Consider the following 19275-nt stretch of genomic DNA (forward strand, 5'->3'; position numbering starts at 1 on the left):
CGGGATGAATTTAGGTGATAAACAGTCGTTTTGAAGTCAAACCAAATAGTGAAGTTCGTAAGAGTTCTCAAACTCGTCTAAATTTCGGTAGGTTTAACTTCTAAGCCAGTTTCTTGAAAATCCGTTGAGAATTTGGGAAATCTTCCTTAACAAAAGTTGTAGATCTTTGAAATGTTTTTCCAACTGTATCCAACTGTATATGATGGAGCTAAACGGAGCTTTGTGCTAGAAGTTATGCCCATTTTACTAAACATCGTCAGTACAGTGGAAAAATTAGGCGTGCGCGTCGCCCTGCGCGTCTCCGGGCGTGACGCCCCAGGCTAAGTTTTCAGAAAACTCAAAATTTTGACACTGTAAAAAAATATACCGTGCGCGGCATCCCACTTGACGCGCCAGGCCATTTTATGCCTGAAGCGATTTTTCTTGAATTTTATAAAACTCTAACTTCGTAAAACTCTTCCCCACTTCTTTTTGGACGACTTTTTGAGAGGAAACAACCTTAAGACTTCCCCAAAACATCTAAGGTAAGTTCTTGATCAATTCCCATCATTACTTCATCATTGTAATACTAAATTGACACTAGTTCATCTTCCCAAATCCTAGATTATTGAAAGCTCAAGAAAGGAGAAGAAGAGGGCGTGTGGAATTTTGTCTAAAAGGTAAGAATTCTGATTTTTCTGGGATTATTAATGAGGCTGGGACTAGTGTAGAGCATACTACAAGATTATAATTCACATGAGGATTCAAGAACAAGTTTTAAGGCTAGAAAAGCCCTAGTTTTTTTTTTTTTGAATAAGGGTAGAAATCCCTAGAATTGATTAAAGTTCTAATCTTTATCATCTAAACCTATTGTAGAGTGATTGTTGAAACTTGAAAATTCTATTGTACCATTTTAGCGGGATTTGAGGTATGTCTCTTATGAAAACCTTCTTTTGACGAATGTCTCTTTTTCGAACATACTTTTTCAAATGTTTAAGGTGTTGTTTGGTAAGGTTTGTGTGCGTGAGGGACAAGCCCGCATTAAACCTTTATGTGCATATATTATATAGATGTGTATATGATTTCCCTTATTGAAGGATGATTGGAATTGAAATATAAAGCTTTAATCTTTGAACATGGATTACCCCATAAGGGATGCTTAAACTTGATTTTGGAAAGCTTGGATATTTCATGTGGTTTTCCCTATCAACGAGTTTCGTTGAATTGAAATAGAATAATGATTTGAACTTGATTTCTAAATCGGTTAATGATATTACTATACCCTTATTAATGGGATGAGGAGCATAATTCATAATGAGTGAATCGACTTCATAATTCAGCTATTACGCCATGATTCTATTGTTTGTGTTTGGCCTAGCTACTAGGGAGGAAGGGTAGCCACTATGGATCCTAGTGAGGTTAGCCTAGCCATTCGGTAGGAAGAGTGGCCATCAAGGATTCGCAATCCCGGTGTGGTCTCTGCCTAGCTATTCGGGAGGAAGGAAAGCCATTGGGTTTGATAACCCCGATGTGGTGCTTCTATGCAGTTTAGGAAACCTTAAATGGTCATCCCTTCGTTATGTTGATTTGGGCCTGTATTGCCATGTATTATAGTTTGATTGCCTGTGAGTGGCTTATTGATGATCTTGAGTTCATAATAGAAAGACTTAAATGTGATAAACGACATAATGAGTTGAAATTGATTTATTTCTTCTTTAACGGTTTTCATTAATAGTGTTACTAAGTTTGGTTATTTATTCTATCTCTGAATTTCAAACTGCTTTTATTGACACCATTTTACTGATCCTTATTAGATTATTTTGTTATATTAACTATTGTCCCGGAAACACTCGTTGAGTACCTAATACTAAGGCATACCATTGTTGTTTTTGATGGTGTGATAGGTAACATTAAGGAGCAAGTTCGTGATACGCGCGCGGATTAAGAGAGCTTGCTATTTTCTATACTATTTGGTGAGCCCACATGCTTGTTTGTGGGGCACCATCCTATATTAGTTATTGTTTTAGTTTTTGGGTTACGTCCCGAAGTTAGATTATGTTTTATTTATCATCTTAAAGGCTCCATAGATAGACGTTATTTCTATGGGTAGTTGTTGAAGTCATTGCTTGACTCTTTGGGTGTTGCTATGTTTTATAAAGATACATTTATGACAGACTTCCGCTGATTTTATTATTTGATGGTGATCATGAGTTAGTTAGCTATTTATAACATATTGATATAATTGTTGAAAGATTATCGAAAGAGATTAGATGTTTATTTATTTTATAAGGTGCTTCCGGTGTTGTTCATAGCATCAGAGGCCTGTTATGCCTAAGGTGGGTTTATGGGGTGTGACAGGGACCCCATAAGGAACCTATTCATGATGGTTTCAAATATTTTCTTACTGTTGTTGATGATTTTTAGTAGAGGACCTTGACTTATTTGCTAAAAACTAAGAGTAATGGTTTTCCAGTGTTAAATAATTTTTTACTATCGTGGAAAGGCAACTCAATCTTAAGGTCAAGGTGATAAGATCAGATAATGCTTCTGAATTAGGGAAAAGTAATGAAACTTCAGCTTTTCTTGCTTACAAGGGATAATACATTAAACTTCTTGTGTTTCTACTCCATAACAAAATTGGGTTGTGGAGAGAAAACATAGACACTTGCTAGAAGTATCCAGGGCATTATTTTTCTAGTCACAAGTTCCTATTCAATACTGGGAGATTGCCTATTGACAGCCACACACCTCATTAACAGAATACCTTCCAAAGTGTCACAAGAAAAGACTCCTTATGAGGTGTTGTTTCAAAAGAAAGTCTGTTTATGAAAATTTGAGAGTTTTTGTCTATTTATGAAAATTTGAGAGTTTTTTGATGTTTGATATATGTTTCTACTATTGTCACGACCTATTTTAGGATCACACGGGCACCTACCTATCCCATCTCGATAGGTGAACCCTTAAACACAATCGTGGCTCATTCCAATCTTAAAACAAGATCCATTCAATAATAACTAATAAACATAACCAACGGAAATATCTCTTTTTATAGATAAACGAAATTTTGATTACAAAAATGGCTTAATCATAACAACCTTCCCAAAACCTGGTCTAGACTAGTACAAGAGCGACTAAGATTTTAAAGGTAAAATACTCAGTATAAATAAATATAACTCAACCTCCATCTAGGAATAAAGATGATGGAGGTTTTCAAGATAGGTACCGCGCATCTTCTGGAAACCCTCGAATGAAGCTATCAACCTGTAAGACTCTACACCCCAAATGGGATGTAGCAAGAATAGTATCAATACAACACTAGTAGATCGGTAAGCATCATAGGCCGACAATGGTTAGAATAACATAACAACAATTAGACATCACAAATAAACATGGCAGGCAGGTTCTAGGTCAACTCTATGTATAACAAAAACAATACTCACCCTAACTAAAATAGATCAACAATTTAACAAGTAGTCGAGGTATTTAGTTTCCCTAACACCAACCATTTATGAGATTTCCTAACATTTAACAAGTACGCCATAAGGACGACCTTTCCTAATCCCCACATCATTTACCAAAGCTTTCAAGGACGCTCATATACTAACCACTCATAAGTCAACAATTCGATAGGTTTGACTAACAAGGAATAACAGACCTTCTCACCATTTCAAAACTCGAACACAATCATGCCTAATAGGTCATTGTCACGACCCAAATTATGGATCATGCGGGCACCCACACTAACCCTCCCTGGTGGGCGAACCCTTCAGATAACTACCTTAATTTGATACAACGTACGGAATAAATACTGTTATTATAAGAAATTCCCAAAAATCGTCTAGACTCGTACACAAGAGCTTCTAAGAAGTTTACAATTTGAATAGAATAACGAGACTCAACCGGATACGACTTCGAAGGATAGAGAACAACGTAAATCTAAGGAGAGACTCGGGTTGCAATATCTCAAATAGCTCACCCAAACGCTTTGACGAATGCCTCGAAACGGTCGTGAGACTCCGAACATCGCCCGAAAATAACTCTACACCTGCAAGGAGTGTAGCAAGTAGTATGAGCACAACACTAGGCTCGTAGGTATCATAGGCCGACAAAGACTAGATAACGTATATAAAGACAACAAGCAAGAAAAACATATAAACCAACAAGTACAAGTCAATATGAATCCATATCCACGAAACAAGTCATCTTTTATGTTATAGATCTAAACCCGGTGTGCCAAGTCTTAGTATAATCAATCCGAATCGGTACATCACGGTAGTATCACAACAATCAAGAAAAGAACCAAGATATAATGCAATGCAATAATGTATGTAGGATGAATGCAATGCATATGCGCTTTTGTACAACATGTCCCGGACGGAGCTTAACTCCACGTCTCGGCGATCATGACCCATGGGGGACCCGCGAAGTCCATGTACCACTCGCTCCGGAATATAACCTCGGATCACGAGCACACTCTCACGATCCCGCAAAGACCTCGGCATCGGACACTCCATCGTTCCCCGCAAGAAAACCTCGGGCAACAAACACTCATCTCTCTTTACCCTCTCCGCAAAGACCTCGAGGCTACACTCTCTCACATATCATCATTAGTGCCATAACCATGCATATATCAATGTATCATGGAAATGCATATGAGTATGATGAAATGTAATGTTAAAAACCAATTCAATCCGAAACGGTACCGCACATGGAATACAAGTAATATCGACAATAAGGCTACACAAAAAGCCACGATGGGATCACCATTCTCATCTCCATATCAATCAAGTAAAGCACCGCAATATCATAGTCATGATATATCATTAGTCACAGAGATACTCAATGTCTCAAGTGGCAACGAGCACACAAAAAAAATAGATCAAGATAAGTCAACAACACAACGGGATGTGTATCCCCCAAATCATACAACAAGGTCCAACCTAAGAAAATATCTAACCCAACTTGATACCCGCAGTTTATATGCATTCTCCGACAATATCATCTAAACATACGCTTCGCTAATCAAAGTCTCACCATAAGGTAAACCGTAACCTACCTCAATGCCGACCGGTGTCACGAACTCCCATGCCAAAGCTTTTTCCTTCGAAGTGCTTCCGATCGGACAAGGTCTTTAGTGCTTATTCGTCACACAATATGTGTACGCTACCCAATAATACTTCAACCTATATTAAGACGCCAACAACTATGGTTAAGCTACGAGATTCAAACGTATTCTAACGTTAGTAACTCCTTTCTAGATGTTTAGGCGATGTTTTCTCTTGTATCTAAACCAACCACATACTACCAATACAACATCAATAATTATGTGTTCAATACCAATCCGGACAGCCCACACAATATTCTAAACAACCCACATTCATAACATGCAATAACGATTCACATACGGTTTCGACATCCTCAAGTTACTTTTATTAGTTTGTAGCCTTGACGTTTGTACGTAAACAACTTATAACAGCCCATCCAACATACAATATGATGTATACTCTTAACTTATAATTATTCTTTCCAACTTAATGAAAACACAAGTCCAAAACAGTCCACTACCACAACATGTCCAAAACAGGTCTCTAACCGACAACATAACGATGTTCGGAATTCTTGCAAACGTTTACGAACATACTAAGCCAACCACATGCGATTTTTATACATCATTTCATGTCTTCTTTTCATATAATTTCAGTAAGTTATGACCAGCTATCCACACGACAAGTACAACATCAATTCATCCGCAACTACGCTATATCGTCATTTCTATAATCCTTAAAACAACTCACAAATGACTTTAGTTTCAACTCCAACCATTAAACACCTTCCTTTCCATCATAAAATTCATGATAATAACAATCAAAATATCAAGTAAAAACAGTTCACTAACTTCTTCACAAAACAGTCCACACACGGCTACACCATGCTTCAACATCTCTCACATAAAATCATAGATTCAACCATTTTCATACTAACATAACTTCACCTTTAACCTTCCAATTCTTTTCATTCTTTTTACCATGAGATCTATGATAGTAACAACCATATTTATTAAAGAAAATCAGTCCATTAATTCCACCAAAACAGTCCCTACGCCAACTAACATTCCAACACCAACTTTCATGATTTTATGCATGCGATTCATGTTCGTCAAGTTACAACCATACTTCAACATCAACACATATAACCCCATAACTACTATCATGTTCCAACATCAATACACCTTATTTCATGCATACAACTTATATTCACACATCTACATCACCCTTAATACTTGAAAAGAAAGTTAGATCTTACCTTGACAACTTGACTTTTCTACTTGGCTAGAGTTGGTGACTTGAGATGGAAAATGGTTCTTGTTGCTCCAAAGACTATCTTCACGTTTTAGGTACCTTCTAAAGGGTTGAAACACCTTGGAAAATAATTTTTGGATCAAGACTCAAAGGGCTCAAAAATCAGCCCCTTGGCCGAATGCTCCCTCTTTCCCTCTCTAGGTTTTCTTTCTTTGTGTTGTGTAGTTGAAATGAATTGTGATGGCTGATGTCTTAGTCATTATTTGGTTCAACTTTGATGCCTACAAGTTGGTCACATGCTCCACTTATGGCATGAGTCACTCCATTAACTTTACACTTAAAATTCCATTTTTTTCTACAACTTTAGGCCAAGTGTGGCCAAGCCTCACCTTCTTGTTTCTCCTTTCTTCTTTCTTTTCAATTGTTTACAAGACAATTGTATGTGTGGTGAATGATTCATACACCATCCTTTGTCCATTGTAATTATGCCAAGATGAATGAGCAATATTTAATGTGAAATGATCCCTACACCATGTTGGGTCTTCCTAAAATAATGTATCCTTTCATAAAGTAGTAGATGCTTAAATATTCAAATGCATGCTTCACATGGATGCCTTATTTTCAGTCACTTGGCTGAATTCCACACTCCTTTCTTTCAATTTGGTTGTCCACAATATAATGTAAGTGTAGTGGATGAATCACATTTAAATGTATATTTGTATGTCTCCATAGTAGTCTTATTTAAGATGACTTTGAGTCATCTTTTGGACATGGCATGTTAATGTTCATATTGGCTCATTGTTGCTACTAATTTTAACTTAACACCATGATTAAGTAGTTCCTAATTTCCATTAATGCTTCTATACCAAACAAAATTTGTAGATAAATTGTGACTTCAAACGAAATCGGAAGTTAAAGTCTCTACTTTGTATCTTGAGATAGTCTTAATACTCAGCCCGACTTGAATCATCCATATCTCCTTACCCCGATATCATTTTGACGAGCTGTTTGTTGCGTTGCAAACTAGACTCGATGAACTTAATTTTAGGCTTTTGAAACACCTTAAAACTCCTCATATACTAGGAGATATGCCTCCTACAATATAGGCTAAAATTGGGTCCGAGATTTTACTGAAATTGTTCCGATTCATTTCGTTTAACTTCTAATCCTCTTCCAACCTCATGTAACCTCTTATACATACATATACACAGTCATTTACATCCATAACAATTTATATACATGTCTCGAAGGGTCCGTAGAATCACAATAACCATAAGTAGAACTCACAAAGCTTCGACGAAACTCCAATCGAAAAAGTATATTCCTATCTTTTGTCCATCTTCTATATCATTACTAATAATCTCAAATACTTTAAAAGGTCACTCACATTACCTCATATACATACTCATAACGCGATTTCAAATCCTTTAGGTTACCAGGTCACCTCGAGATACTTAAGACAACCATATTTATAACGATATTCTTACTAACTCGATTAACTTTCCTTGAACCTTCTTAACTCATTCTTTCTTGTTTTAATACAAGTAGCAAGGATTATTATGGAGTGTGACATTCTCCCCTCCTTTAGAACATTCGTCCTCGCATGTCAAATGAGGACTAAAACTCGTCAATTAAATAACCGAATCACCCGTTATCGCAGTACTATAGACAAGATTTGACCACGAAAAGGGTGTTTTAGGAATATTATGCCTAAAAGTGCTAAACGACCAAATGGGTCGTTACAGTCATTTTCGCATATCATGGACAATTTAGTAAACACTTATTAAATCACAAATCACAGCCTATGGTTATAGCAACTAAACCTAATCGTTACAAGTCTCAGAGGAGTACAATCACAAATCCATATCATAATCAGGCATGATAGATGTTCAGATACAATGCAATGTGTATATGATATGAATGCTATGCATATGCAATGATACACACACGGTTCGAGCAGAATATCTCGTCACCTCGACAGTTATGACCCATGGGGGACCGCTAAGTCCATGTAACTGCTGCGGAACGCACAGCCCGATCCCAGTCAGTGTTACGAAACGTGCAAACCGATCCCAGTCAGTGTTGCGGCACGTACAATCCGATCCTAGTCAGAGTTGCAGTACGTGCGACTCGATCCCAGTTAGTGTTGCGGCGCGCGAACCTATCTCAATCAATATATATATATATATATATATATATATATATATATATATATATATATATATATATATATATATATATATATATATATATATATATATATATATATATATAAGTGAATGCATGATAACAATGCCAACAAGAATTTATAATCAATGGTGCCACATAAGGACACATGTCTCACTCGCAATAACAAGTCATAATCCTTGATTACTTTCTCTCAACCTCATTCATAATAAATATGCTTCCCAACACACAAGTAATCACCAAGCATCAACTCTCTAGAATAAATCACGTTGCGGCGAGCCAACAACTCACAATAAGCAACAACACAATGGAACACAATAAGGCAACAAGCCATAAATCTCAACAATGCCAACCTAAGTCTTCCATCCCAACTTTATACCCGGAAGTTTACATGCTTTCTCTATTAATCACTAACTATACATATAATTCGCTACCTGAAGTCTATCCGAAAGATAATGCATCATTTCTACCGTACCAACAAGTATTGTGAGAGACAATTCGATACACAATACCAACCTAAAATAACCATCCCGACATCCATGTCCAAAGACCTAGGCATGCATTCTCCGTTTCATCTATCGTATATCTATCGAACTCCAACCGAAGTGTACAAAAAAGGGAAAGTCGTAACCTACCTTGAGGTCGAACAGGTGCCACGAACATTCCGTTGATCTTCAATCTCGCACTTTCGATCTATGACCCGCGACGGAGGGACCTTAGAATTGGCAAGGAAACCCGAGAGAACAAGAGTCAATAATCTAGGAATTGTGTTCAAATTTCGGGTTTGTAAAGGAAAGATTGAAATTTATTCTCAACAAGATTTTCTAGGTTTCCATGAGTTAATAAACGGTTTTATTGCTACATAAGTCACCTAAGTCATAAAATATATTCTTTCCTTCAAAAAACTCCAATCTAGAGAATATAGTCAAAACCCATTTACAAAGAAAGAGGGAATACTTAGAAGTTAGAGGTGGGTTAATCCTTCTATTTTTAAGGAATTGAAGAATTCTCCCAAGAATGTTAGATTTTAAGCTTAGAGATTCTGTTTTGGTCATCTTAGACTTGAAAAGTAGAGAACCTCCATTTTTATTGGATTGGAAGATGAACTCTTAGTGAAATGGAATATTAGAGTGGAAGGCAGATGAAGTAAATGAGATAGGGAGGTTACCTATTCCATGAAGCCATGAGATTTGCCTTCCAATTTCCCCAGGTGGCGGCTGAGATTTAGGGTTTTAGAAAAATGGGATCAAATCCCAAAATGGAATTTAAATACTAGGAGGAATCTGCGATATCCACCGTAGCGGGATGCGTGACCGCTGCGGCGGTCATGCCATGGCGGATCAAGGGGCCGCTGTGGAGGTAGCTAACACAAATCGACATACCAATATGGCGGTTTGAAAGGCAGCTACGGCGGTAGCGCTATGGCCGTATCCTAGCCGCTATAGCGCCTAACTGGGCCCCGCATGGTCCTTTACGATTTTTATACCTTTCTAACATAGTTGCAGATCAATTTAATAGGATAATTTCTCTGTGTGATTACGCAACACTGATCAAAAGATGTCTTGGGACGCAAAACTAGAGAAAATCACGGTAATGGCCAAACGGGTCGTTACCAGTATGGCATCACATAGAGGAAAATTTGAACCTAGGACCAAACCTTATGTTTTTTTGGGATATCCTGACACTCGGAAAGGTTTTAAGTGTTTGGATTTGTATACTAAGAAGATATTTGTCTCAAGGGATGTTCACTTTCATGAGGATATATTTCTATTAGCTTATCTTTTCAAACATCAGGCATCTATTTTTCCTGCTTCTTTCAAGATTTTTATTGATGACACTGATTTGTTGCCTATCAGCTCTATCACTGATTCTAGGTTCAGTCCTGCTTCTTCTCCCTCACATTCAGATACCACTAGTGCTTCCACCCCATCCTACTCTACTCATTCCTCAATTATTTCTCATCCACCATCTCATTCACCTCTTTCCTTTCCTGTTTCTCCCATGGTTTCACATTCTCCTCACCAACCTTCCTCTATTTCTTACTCTCCTATACCTTTTCAAATTCCCGCTTCTTCTTCACCTACTCCCCTTCCTAGAAGAACTGAAGAGTTTCTAAGAGACCTGGTTACCTAGATGACACATTTGTGCCAATCTCAGTCTTACCAATGTCACTAGGGCCTATTTTACCAGACATGTTCATCTCTCTACATTTTCTTTTTTAGCCTTATCCTCTCAAAACCAACATATTCTTAATTCTATCTCTCAGATTTCAGAACCTACAAGTTATACTTAGGCTGTCAATTACTGCGTCGGAGGGAAGCTATGCTTAAGGAGATAGATGCACTGGAAAAGAATAAAACATGGGAAGTTCTTCTCTTACCACTTGGTAAAAAGGCATTGCCTTGCAAGTGGGTTTACAAGGTGAAACATTTATCAGATGGAACTGTGGAAAGATTAAAGGCTAGACTTGTTATCAGGGGAGATGTTCAAAGGGAAAGGATTGATTATAATGAGACATACTCCCCTATTGTTAAGATGACTACCATCAGGTGTCTTCTTGCATTGGCAGTAAAGAAGCAATGACCTATTTTTCAACTAAATGTGAATAATGCATACCTACATGGGGTTCGCAAGAAGAAATTTATATGAAATTTCCCACAGGTTTGCCCTCACTAGGGGTGGGCATGGTACGACATTAGAAACTTCGATATGGTAATTTCGATTTTTGATTTTTAAAAATACTATACCATTACCATATCAAATTAATTCGGTATGGTTCGGTATTTTGAAGTTCCGTTTTGGTATTTTATGGTACAGTAAATCGATAACCATAGTTTGTTCGATTTTTGACTAATATATACGCATATAAGGACAAATGTAACAATATTTAAAAGAAAGCATAAGCAATCCCCTTCGTAAATCAATTAGACAAAAAGAGAATTTCAATCAAGTTTAATTAGTCAAAATTTCAACATCTAAACAGTTTAATTTTGTACTAATACTAGATTATATAATTAGTATTTTAATACTAATATATATGAATTGTATATGTAACTATATACTTCGGTATGGTATTCAGTATTTCGGTATATTTTTTATAAATATCGAATACCGTACCGAATACCAAATTTTTAAAAAATGCATACCAAATACCATAATACCAAAACCACGATATAAATTTTTTTGGTTTTAGTATGGTAATCGGTATATACCATACCATGCCCACCCCTAGCCCTTACCCAGTACACAACATGTTTGTAAGCTCAGAAAACCCCTTTATGGATTAAAATAAGCTTCACGACAATGGTATGCTCGACTTGCTAGAGCTCTCATTTTTAAAGGTTTTTCCTCATCCCTAAATGACTATTCACTGTTTTTCAAGTTATCAGGGGATTATGTTATACTACTGGCAGTTTATGTAGATGATATTGTCATAACTGGGAACAGTTCACAAGAAATTTTTGGACATTGAGTTTTGCATCAAAAAGCTAGGGAATTTACACTACTTCTGAGGCATTGAAATTCTACAAGATCCATAAGGCTTGATCATGAGTCAAAGAAAGTTTACCCTTGATTTGCTTTCTGAGTATGACTGCAATCCCATCTGGCTAGAGTGTCTTTTTCTTTAGACCCTCCAATCAAATTGAGCTCTGATTCTGGTCCCATACTTGATGATCCAACCATTTACCGGCGTCTTGTAGGCAAACTAAATTATTTGACTCACACATTCCAGATCTTTCCTTTGTTGTTTTAATCCGTAGCCATCCAGGTCAGGGTCTTTTAATGTCATCCAATCCCTCTCTTTCACTTTTAGCTTTTTATGATTCTGACTGGGCTTCTTGCCCCGACTCTCGTCCTTCCGTTCGTGGTTTCTTCATCAGTTGAGAAGGTTCACCGGTTTTCTGTAAATCAAAGAAACAAATATCAATTTCACTTTCTTCTGCCGAAGAAGAATATTGATCTATGTGCCGAGTTACCGTTGAAATTACTTGCTTGACTCACTTTCTCACTGATCTCTCTGTCCCATCGCCACTACCTGTCCCTGTTCACTCCGATACTCAGGCAGCAATTCATATCGCTGAGAATCCAGTCTTCCACGAACGTACTAATCATGTGGAATTGGATTGCCATTTTGTAAAGCAACAATTCCTTTCTAGCCTCATCTCACATACTTTTATCCCTTTGGCTGCTCAACTTGCTGATTTCTTTACCAAACCACTCCCAGGAGTGTCGTACAGATTTGCTTTAGGCAATTTGGGCGTCATTTCGCTCCCCTCCAACTTTAGGGGGGATATTGGAGAAACAAACACTTCAACAAAGAAATGGAGAAGATAGAATGAATGAAAGAGAAGAAAATGAAACGAAGAAGAAAAATGAAGCAAATGAGTTTTCGGAGTCTACGAAGTTGTCTGAAGATTAGGAATTTTGACCTTAGTCAAAATGCGAAAAGTAGAAAACAACGTGTCAAAATAAGAGCCATTGATTGAGATCTTTGCTGGATATAATCTACACCATACAGATGCACACTACTACTTGGATCGTTGTTTGAGGGAATGACAAATGACATAGAAGAATAAATTAGTTACTCTTGTTAGTCAGAGATGAATAGAAAATAGACAAGTGTAAATACTATTTTTCTTTTCCAATTATTCTTTGTAAACATAGAGTTGTATAAATAGGGGTATTTTTGTAGATGAATATACACATAAATTTCTCTACAATGTTTGTCTTCTTCATTTCTATTATAAGGAGCGTCATCTTGAAGTATCTGAGTATAATTATGGGATATAACCCAAAATATAGAACAAAAAGTAAACTGATCAGTTTTGTTAATAAAAAATAATTAAACACAGTACTATAATTGTACTTTATGAGTTTTCATTTCCTGAAGTGTACTTATTAAGTCTAATAAGAAATGGTGTTAATTATTTTCTTTCTACACGAGGCACCAAACAACCGCTCATGAATTCTTCATTAATTTAGTTTCGTAATTCATATTTGATGTACTTCTTCGCCGAAAAAAGCTCTTTTCAACTGTAGTAGTAATAACTGATAGAAGCAAAACAAATTTCACAAGACGAAAAGCAAATGAATAATTCAAATGCTTCTTTTGTCTTAACTAGTTCTTCACAAAGATCACCAAGTCCTTTCAAATTGGAGAGCTTTTCATCAGCATTATAGACATCAATAATATAGGTCTGAAGTTGATTCTTAACAGTGACCATTATATCTTTATTACAAAAATTGTAGTAACCATGCCTAGATAAACTATTCCCTGAACGTGAATTTTCCCTAGAAAATTGGTTAATTATACATGTTTAACTTACCAAAGACTAATAATCAACATAACAAGTTTGTGAATTAACAAACTAATATTCGTTGTTTATCGAAACAGTGGATCTCTGAGATACTAGGGGCCGCCAGACCAAAGACTTAGAATATTTATCTATGGATCCAACTGGGAATCCTTTTTATTGTCTAACTAAATTCCAATCCTCTAAATTTGAAACTTCTTACTTTTTATATTTTTCAATTCTTTGGTAATTGAGTATGACATTACAGTTTCGCGTGCATTACGTGTGCCCATAGAATAATATTTTAGACTGGCTGGCACATGTAATACAAGTCCTCTTTTTTATGGAATATCCTTTCTAGATAGAGTGCTCCTCAGGTCTAGCTAAAGATCAGATTTCTTAAAGTTATTTTAAAGAATATTTGAAAAACATCATATTTAAAATGCTGTTTGACTCTATATAATTAATAAATTCATATAGAATGGTACAATTAAAATACAAGGAAAATGGAATTTCTAGCTATGACTTTTTAAAGCATTTTGATTGTTAAGAGCTTGATTACACCAAGATGATAAATTTCTTTCACCACTAATCATATTGATAAATTAAGGAGGTTTGGTGTAAATACTTAGTCTGACTGTCTGAGTAACTATTTTCTCCTTAAAGGTGAGTCATGACTGGTTGAGGTGTCAAATGTGATGTTGTAGCTGCTCGTTTAAATCAGACACCTGTTTCGATACAACAAAAATGAGTTTAATATGGTCAGTGGAGTGAGATTTGTGAAACCAAACATATTTTTATGCCTTTCATCGTAGAAGCTATTCTCAGGAAAGAATATGTGTCTTGGGTATCCAATTAATCACTATATCACAAATAGTAATTTTTATTTATTTATTTGATATTTATACCAAATTAAATAATTTAATTAAATTATAGCAGTGAATACTTAATACATATCATGATAAATATGTGACACTTTATTACCTGAAGGTTGAGGTGAAGATTAATCTTGACAAAATATTATCTAACAGGCATATTATATACAAGATACTGTATAGACGTATACCATTTGTGTCCATAACTTTTAAAAGCGTGGACCTTGCAATTACATTATATTCTTAACCTTTTTCCTCCATTTGTATGTTTAGCACTTTGCTCCTTATCCTGTTGTGATATCTATAGGATGCAAAATGGTTCTTTAGTTTTCCTTCTTTTACCAACACATATGTATTTTTATATTTGCTCAATATTTATCATTTTTATTAGTGTAGTCTATTAACATGTATTTTACTATTTGTTTTGGGAATTTGTATTTTACTATTTCTCATTTAATAAATGCAATGTTACTTTGTATTTTATTATTTGAAGTTTAACACGAGATCCAAGTCGTATTATTTTAAACATGTGGTCTACATCCATAACCAGGCGAATCGCACAAATAGTCGCTTTTTGGACTACTATTTAAAACATAATCGAAATTTACAAAATATTTAAAATCTAGGCACCTCATAACCAAACTTTCGGATCTTGGGTTTGAAGTTTCAAACATCAAATCTGAAATTTCAAACTTCAAACCCGTACGGTTGAAGTTCCAAACTTCGGATCCAAAAAATTTAAGTTTGAACTACCAAAGTGTAATTAGTTCAGACCTGAAATTAAAGCCTAAAATTTGATTTTGGAAGTTAAGCAAGTCTGAAGTTGGGCTATAAAAGTTTAAAACTTCAGTTCGACGATCTAAAGAAAGGAGAGTAGGATGAGAGCAATATGACGTTTGTCAAATCTAATTAAAAATTAAATACTAAGTTTTACAAACTAAATATGTTTTAAATAGTGTCCTTAATTACATTTGGCTACTTGATGCAATTTCGATACAAGTATATATAAGGAACACATGAGGAGCTCTCACACACATAAATTAAGAAGATCCTAATTCCTAAATGCTTAAACGAAGGAATTTCTAATATTTACAACAAGAAAAGGAGTAGTAATTTTTTCTTCATTTCTTTAAACAGCGCACCCACTGCCATTTCCGCAGATTGGGTGCTTATCTCTATTTGCAGGAAAACAATAAATTGACAACACACAGTTCTTTCGAATCGAAGTCTTCCTATTAGTTTCAATAGTCGATAACATAATCACATACTGTAAATAGGAATTACAATATAAAAATTCACAATCTAAAATGCATCTGAGTTACAGAAAAATATTTCAATAATTTGTTCTTCTCAGGAATCTCCCACGCAAATTCTTCACTAGAGGAAAAGAGTTTTTCTATTTTTTAAAAAAGGAAGGAAATGTTCAGGAGGAAAACTGAGGTAAAGTTCTATCGCTCGGAACTTCTTCTGATTAGGTATAAATTACATTTGTTCAGAGACTTTTACTTATAGTCCTTATTTATTCATGAACCCGAGTGATCCAAATGGGTGACCCCAAATTCAATATGGTTTACTAGTTTTCCGTATAAATTATTTGTGTCAAAGATCGAGAATGGGTGCGTAAGCACCTGCTATTTTGCTGAAATGTAGTTAAGTTGGATATATATCTAATTCATTGGAAGTATTTAATATTCTACTTATTTGAAGAGATTTTGTAATTGTCCAACAAATATACAAGTCTTGCCTACCATGAATCATGTGAAGCATAACACAAGAAGCAGGAAGTTAATGATCCATAAATGTCATCATAACAACGTTCACAAGAAAGTTTCAAAAAGATGAAAAAGTCAATAATTTACAATGAAATACCCTCAGAATTGGAAACCAGCATCATATTCTTGAACTCCTCAAAATCAAGAACTCCGTCAAGGTTAGTATCATACATGTGAATCATGTTCTTACAATCACTTCCTTCCTTCTCATCCCACAACCCTAATCTTGACAACACCTTTTGAAGCTCCTCACAAGAAATAAAGCCATCTCCATTCAAATCAAACACCTTGAATGCTTCAACAAGATCATCTTCAAAATTATCATCAATATTGTCCTCTTTTGATCTCTTTTCCTCATTATTTTTCTTCGCCATGGCCTCGTAAAAGAATAAGAAGTCCATGAAGTTAAGGCTCGTTTTACCTACCAAAGATTGGAGCTCGTCAAGGCGCGTGCAAGCTCCAATCTTGTCAAGAAGGCCTTTGAGCTCATCTAAGCTCACTAGTCCATCACCATCTTCATCAAGTTTGTCGAACATCCGTTGGACGTGGCTTTCGTTTAAAGTAGACATTGTAACTAGAAAAAATAAACGTTTATCAAATGAAAAACGTGAATAACAACAACAATATCTGTTGTGGCTTAACTAGCACAAAACCATACACAAAGCAAATAGAGAAGAAAAATAACACAAGGATTTAACGAGGTTCGACTAAATCTAATCCTCGGGCAAAGAAGTGTACAAATATGATGAATCGCCAACTACAACCTCTATATATAGATCCCAAGTAGTCCCAAACCTATAAGAAAAAAGATTTTCCCAATCCTACAAGGACAATATGTTTCCTTTCCCAAATCTATTAGAACAATGGGTTTCCTAAACTTAAAAGGGATTAGTAAGAGGCCGTTTATTGGAATAGAAAATTTCGGAAGAATTAGGTTCGAATAAATTTCCTGGGATCCTCTTCCTTATGAGTTTCCTAAATATACAAGGGAATATTTTAAGACATAACTAATTAACAATAATGTCTGAATGAGCACTCTATTGCATAAATTACATATATAGATGTGCTTAAGTCAAGTGTTTCTGAAGAACAAATTAAAATAGAAGGAAACTTACATTGTCCTTTCCTTGGAAATTAAAATTTGAAGCTTCTAGGTTGAAAGAATGATGAGAAGACCAAGATGTAGAAATTCTATGGTTTGTTCTTTTTATCCATACACATGGGAAAAAGAGAATTTATTCCCTAAGTGGAATTCTCCATTCTCCTCTTTTGCTTAGATTCTACTATGTAACCAAGAATTTCGTAATGTCTTTATATAGAATGGAACCAAATCCAATGAGACATGGATCAAATCTTCGTCTTGTAGTGTATTGGGTACACACTAACTAGAATTGTTTTTAATTTTAATTTGTGCATTACTCATGAAAATTATACTTTGTCAATTTAGGCCCAAAAGAAAACTAAAAGAATATTAGTAGAGGGAAAAGACGTGCTAAGCGTGAACAAGTAAGTCAACGTTGATCAACTCCAGGAGAAGAGTTTGTGGCTACCAGAGGGAATGGAACGATTCTACAATAGGGTTGACTTAATTCGAAGTGAAACTAATTCATAAAATGGAAATTAAAGATGATGAGTATTACTTGAATCCACATATACATGGTGTATTTGGGGTGTCATGGGCGGGTTGAGTACTTGAGTTAAGTTTGGGCCGGTTAAAATAAATTAAGTTAATAAATGAATGAGTCATTAATCTGTCTAAATGTTATTTAGGTTGAAATGAGCTGGGTCAGCATAGGTTAAACAATGAATTATAGCTCAACACGCCGAATTCTTACACTTCATTTGGATGGTGGTTACATATTGTTTCATAATATACCGTATTATATCGTATTGTATTGCACTGTATTGTTTTGATGAACACAATGTTTGGATAAATTGTATTGTTTTCCATCGTTACATAATGTTAGACATCAACAATTTGAAGGACAAACCTATGAGAAAAGTAGGTTACAACGTAGAGCTATTATAAAAATGTATGATAAAGGATAAAATATAATTATTAAATAATAAGTAAAGACAAAATGAGAAAAAATAAATAAGGTAATGATGCAATAACACCAAATTGGTCATTACATAAAATGGGACTTTTCGTCGTTACGTAGTGATGGATTTAATGATACGATATAAGTAACAATCAAAACAAACATTGTATTTAAACTAACAGTACAATACAATACAATAGGTAACAATAAGGCTGTGCATGTTAACGGTTAAACCAATAACCCGAACCGATTATTGAGTTATTGGGTTAATGGTTCGGTTAATGGATTATCGGTTCGGGTACCAGGTGGTGTTTTTGGGTTATTGGCTTATTGGTTCGGGTCGCGGGTTGGCCATTTTTGTTAACGGGTTACCCGATAACCCGATAATAATTTAATTAATTACACTTCTACCCTTTCATATATATTATCATTTAAGTATCTTGCTTGATTCAATATTAGGAGATGTATGAGTCTAATATCAATGTTCAAAGGAAGTAGTTTTAAAACAAAAGAAAAATAGAGATCCGTATGATTATTTGATCTAATAGATGAGGTGGAAGAAGTATTCTCTCGGTACTCCTCATTTTCTAATTACTGTGCTAACAAAGTTCCATTCTCGTGCTTCATAATATCTATTGGATCAAATGCTTCTTTGGTTGTCATCCCATAGTTTATTTGGGAGCAATAGAAAGTATAATCGATTGTCAAGATTGTTGATGTGACAAAGCAGGTTCCACTGGTGGTTAAGCCATTTTTTTGTTGTGTGAAATCTTAACGGTTAACCCGATAACCGAACCGATAACACACAATAACCGATTAACCGATAA

The 19275-nt window shown here is 35.4% G+C and overlaps 1 protein-coding gene and 1 long non-coding RNA gene across 2 annotated transcripts; both read right to left on the reverse strand.

Moving 5' to 3' along the window:
• Nucleotides 1–12243: 12243 nt before the first annotated feature.
• On the reverse strand, nucleotides 12244–12917 carry LOC132035504 (uncharacterized). Its single transcript, XR_009409283.1, has 2 exons — nucleotides 12455–12917; nucleotides 12244–12367 (listed from the first exon to the last, which is right to left on the reverse strand). It is a non-coding gene; the product is annotated as an uncharacterized LOC132035504 (long non-coding RNA).
• A 3493-nt stretch (nucleotides 12918–16410) lies between these two features.
• LOC132035505 (probable calcium-binding protein CML44) lies at nucleotides 16411–17693 on the reverse strand. The gene is made up of 2 exons (XM_059425794.1): nucleotides 17522–17693; nucleotides 16411–16980 (listed from the first exon to the last, which is right to left on the reverse strand). The coding sequence occupies exon 2, from the start codon at nucleotides 16973–16975 to the stop codon at nucleotides 16490–16492; it is 486 nt and encodes a 161-aa protein (XP_059281777.1). The 5' UTR covers nucleotides 16976–16980; nucleotides 17522–17693; the 3' UTR covers nucleotides 16411–16489.
• Nucleotides 17694–19275: the final 1582 nt, after the last annotated feature.

Source organism: Lycium ferocissimum, chromosome 10 (genome assembly GCF_029784015.1).
Source record: "Lycium ferocissimum isolate CSIRO_LF1 chromosome 10, AGI_CSIRO_Lferr_CH_V1, whole genome shotgun sequence".
Lineage (NCBI taxonomy): Eukaryota > Viridiplantae > Streptophyta > Magnoliopsida > Solanales > Solanaceae > Lycium > Lycium ferocissimum.

Excerpts from the sequence above, each read along its gene's own strand:
- LOC132035505 (XM_059425794.1), bottom strand. The coding sequence starts at position 16,975 with ATGTCTACTTTAAACGAAAGCCACGTCCAACGGATGTTCGACAAACTT.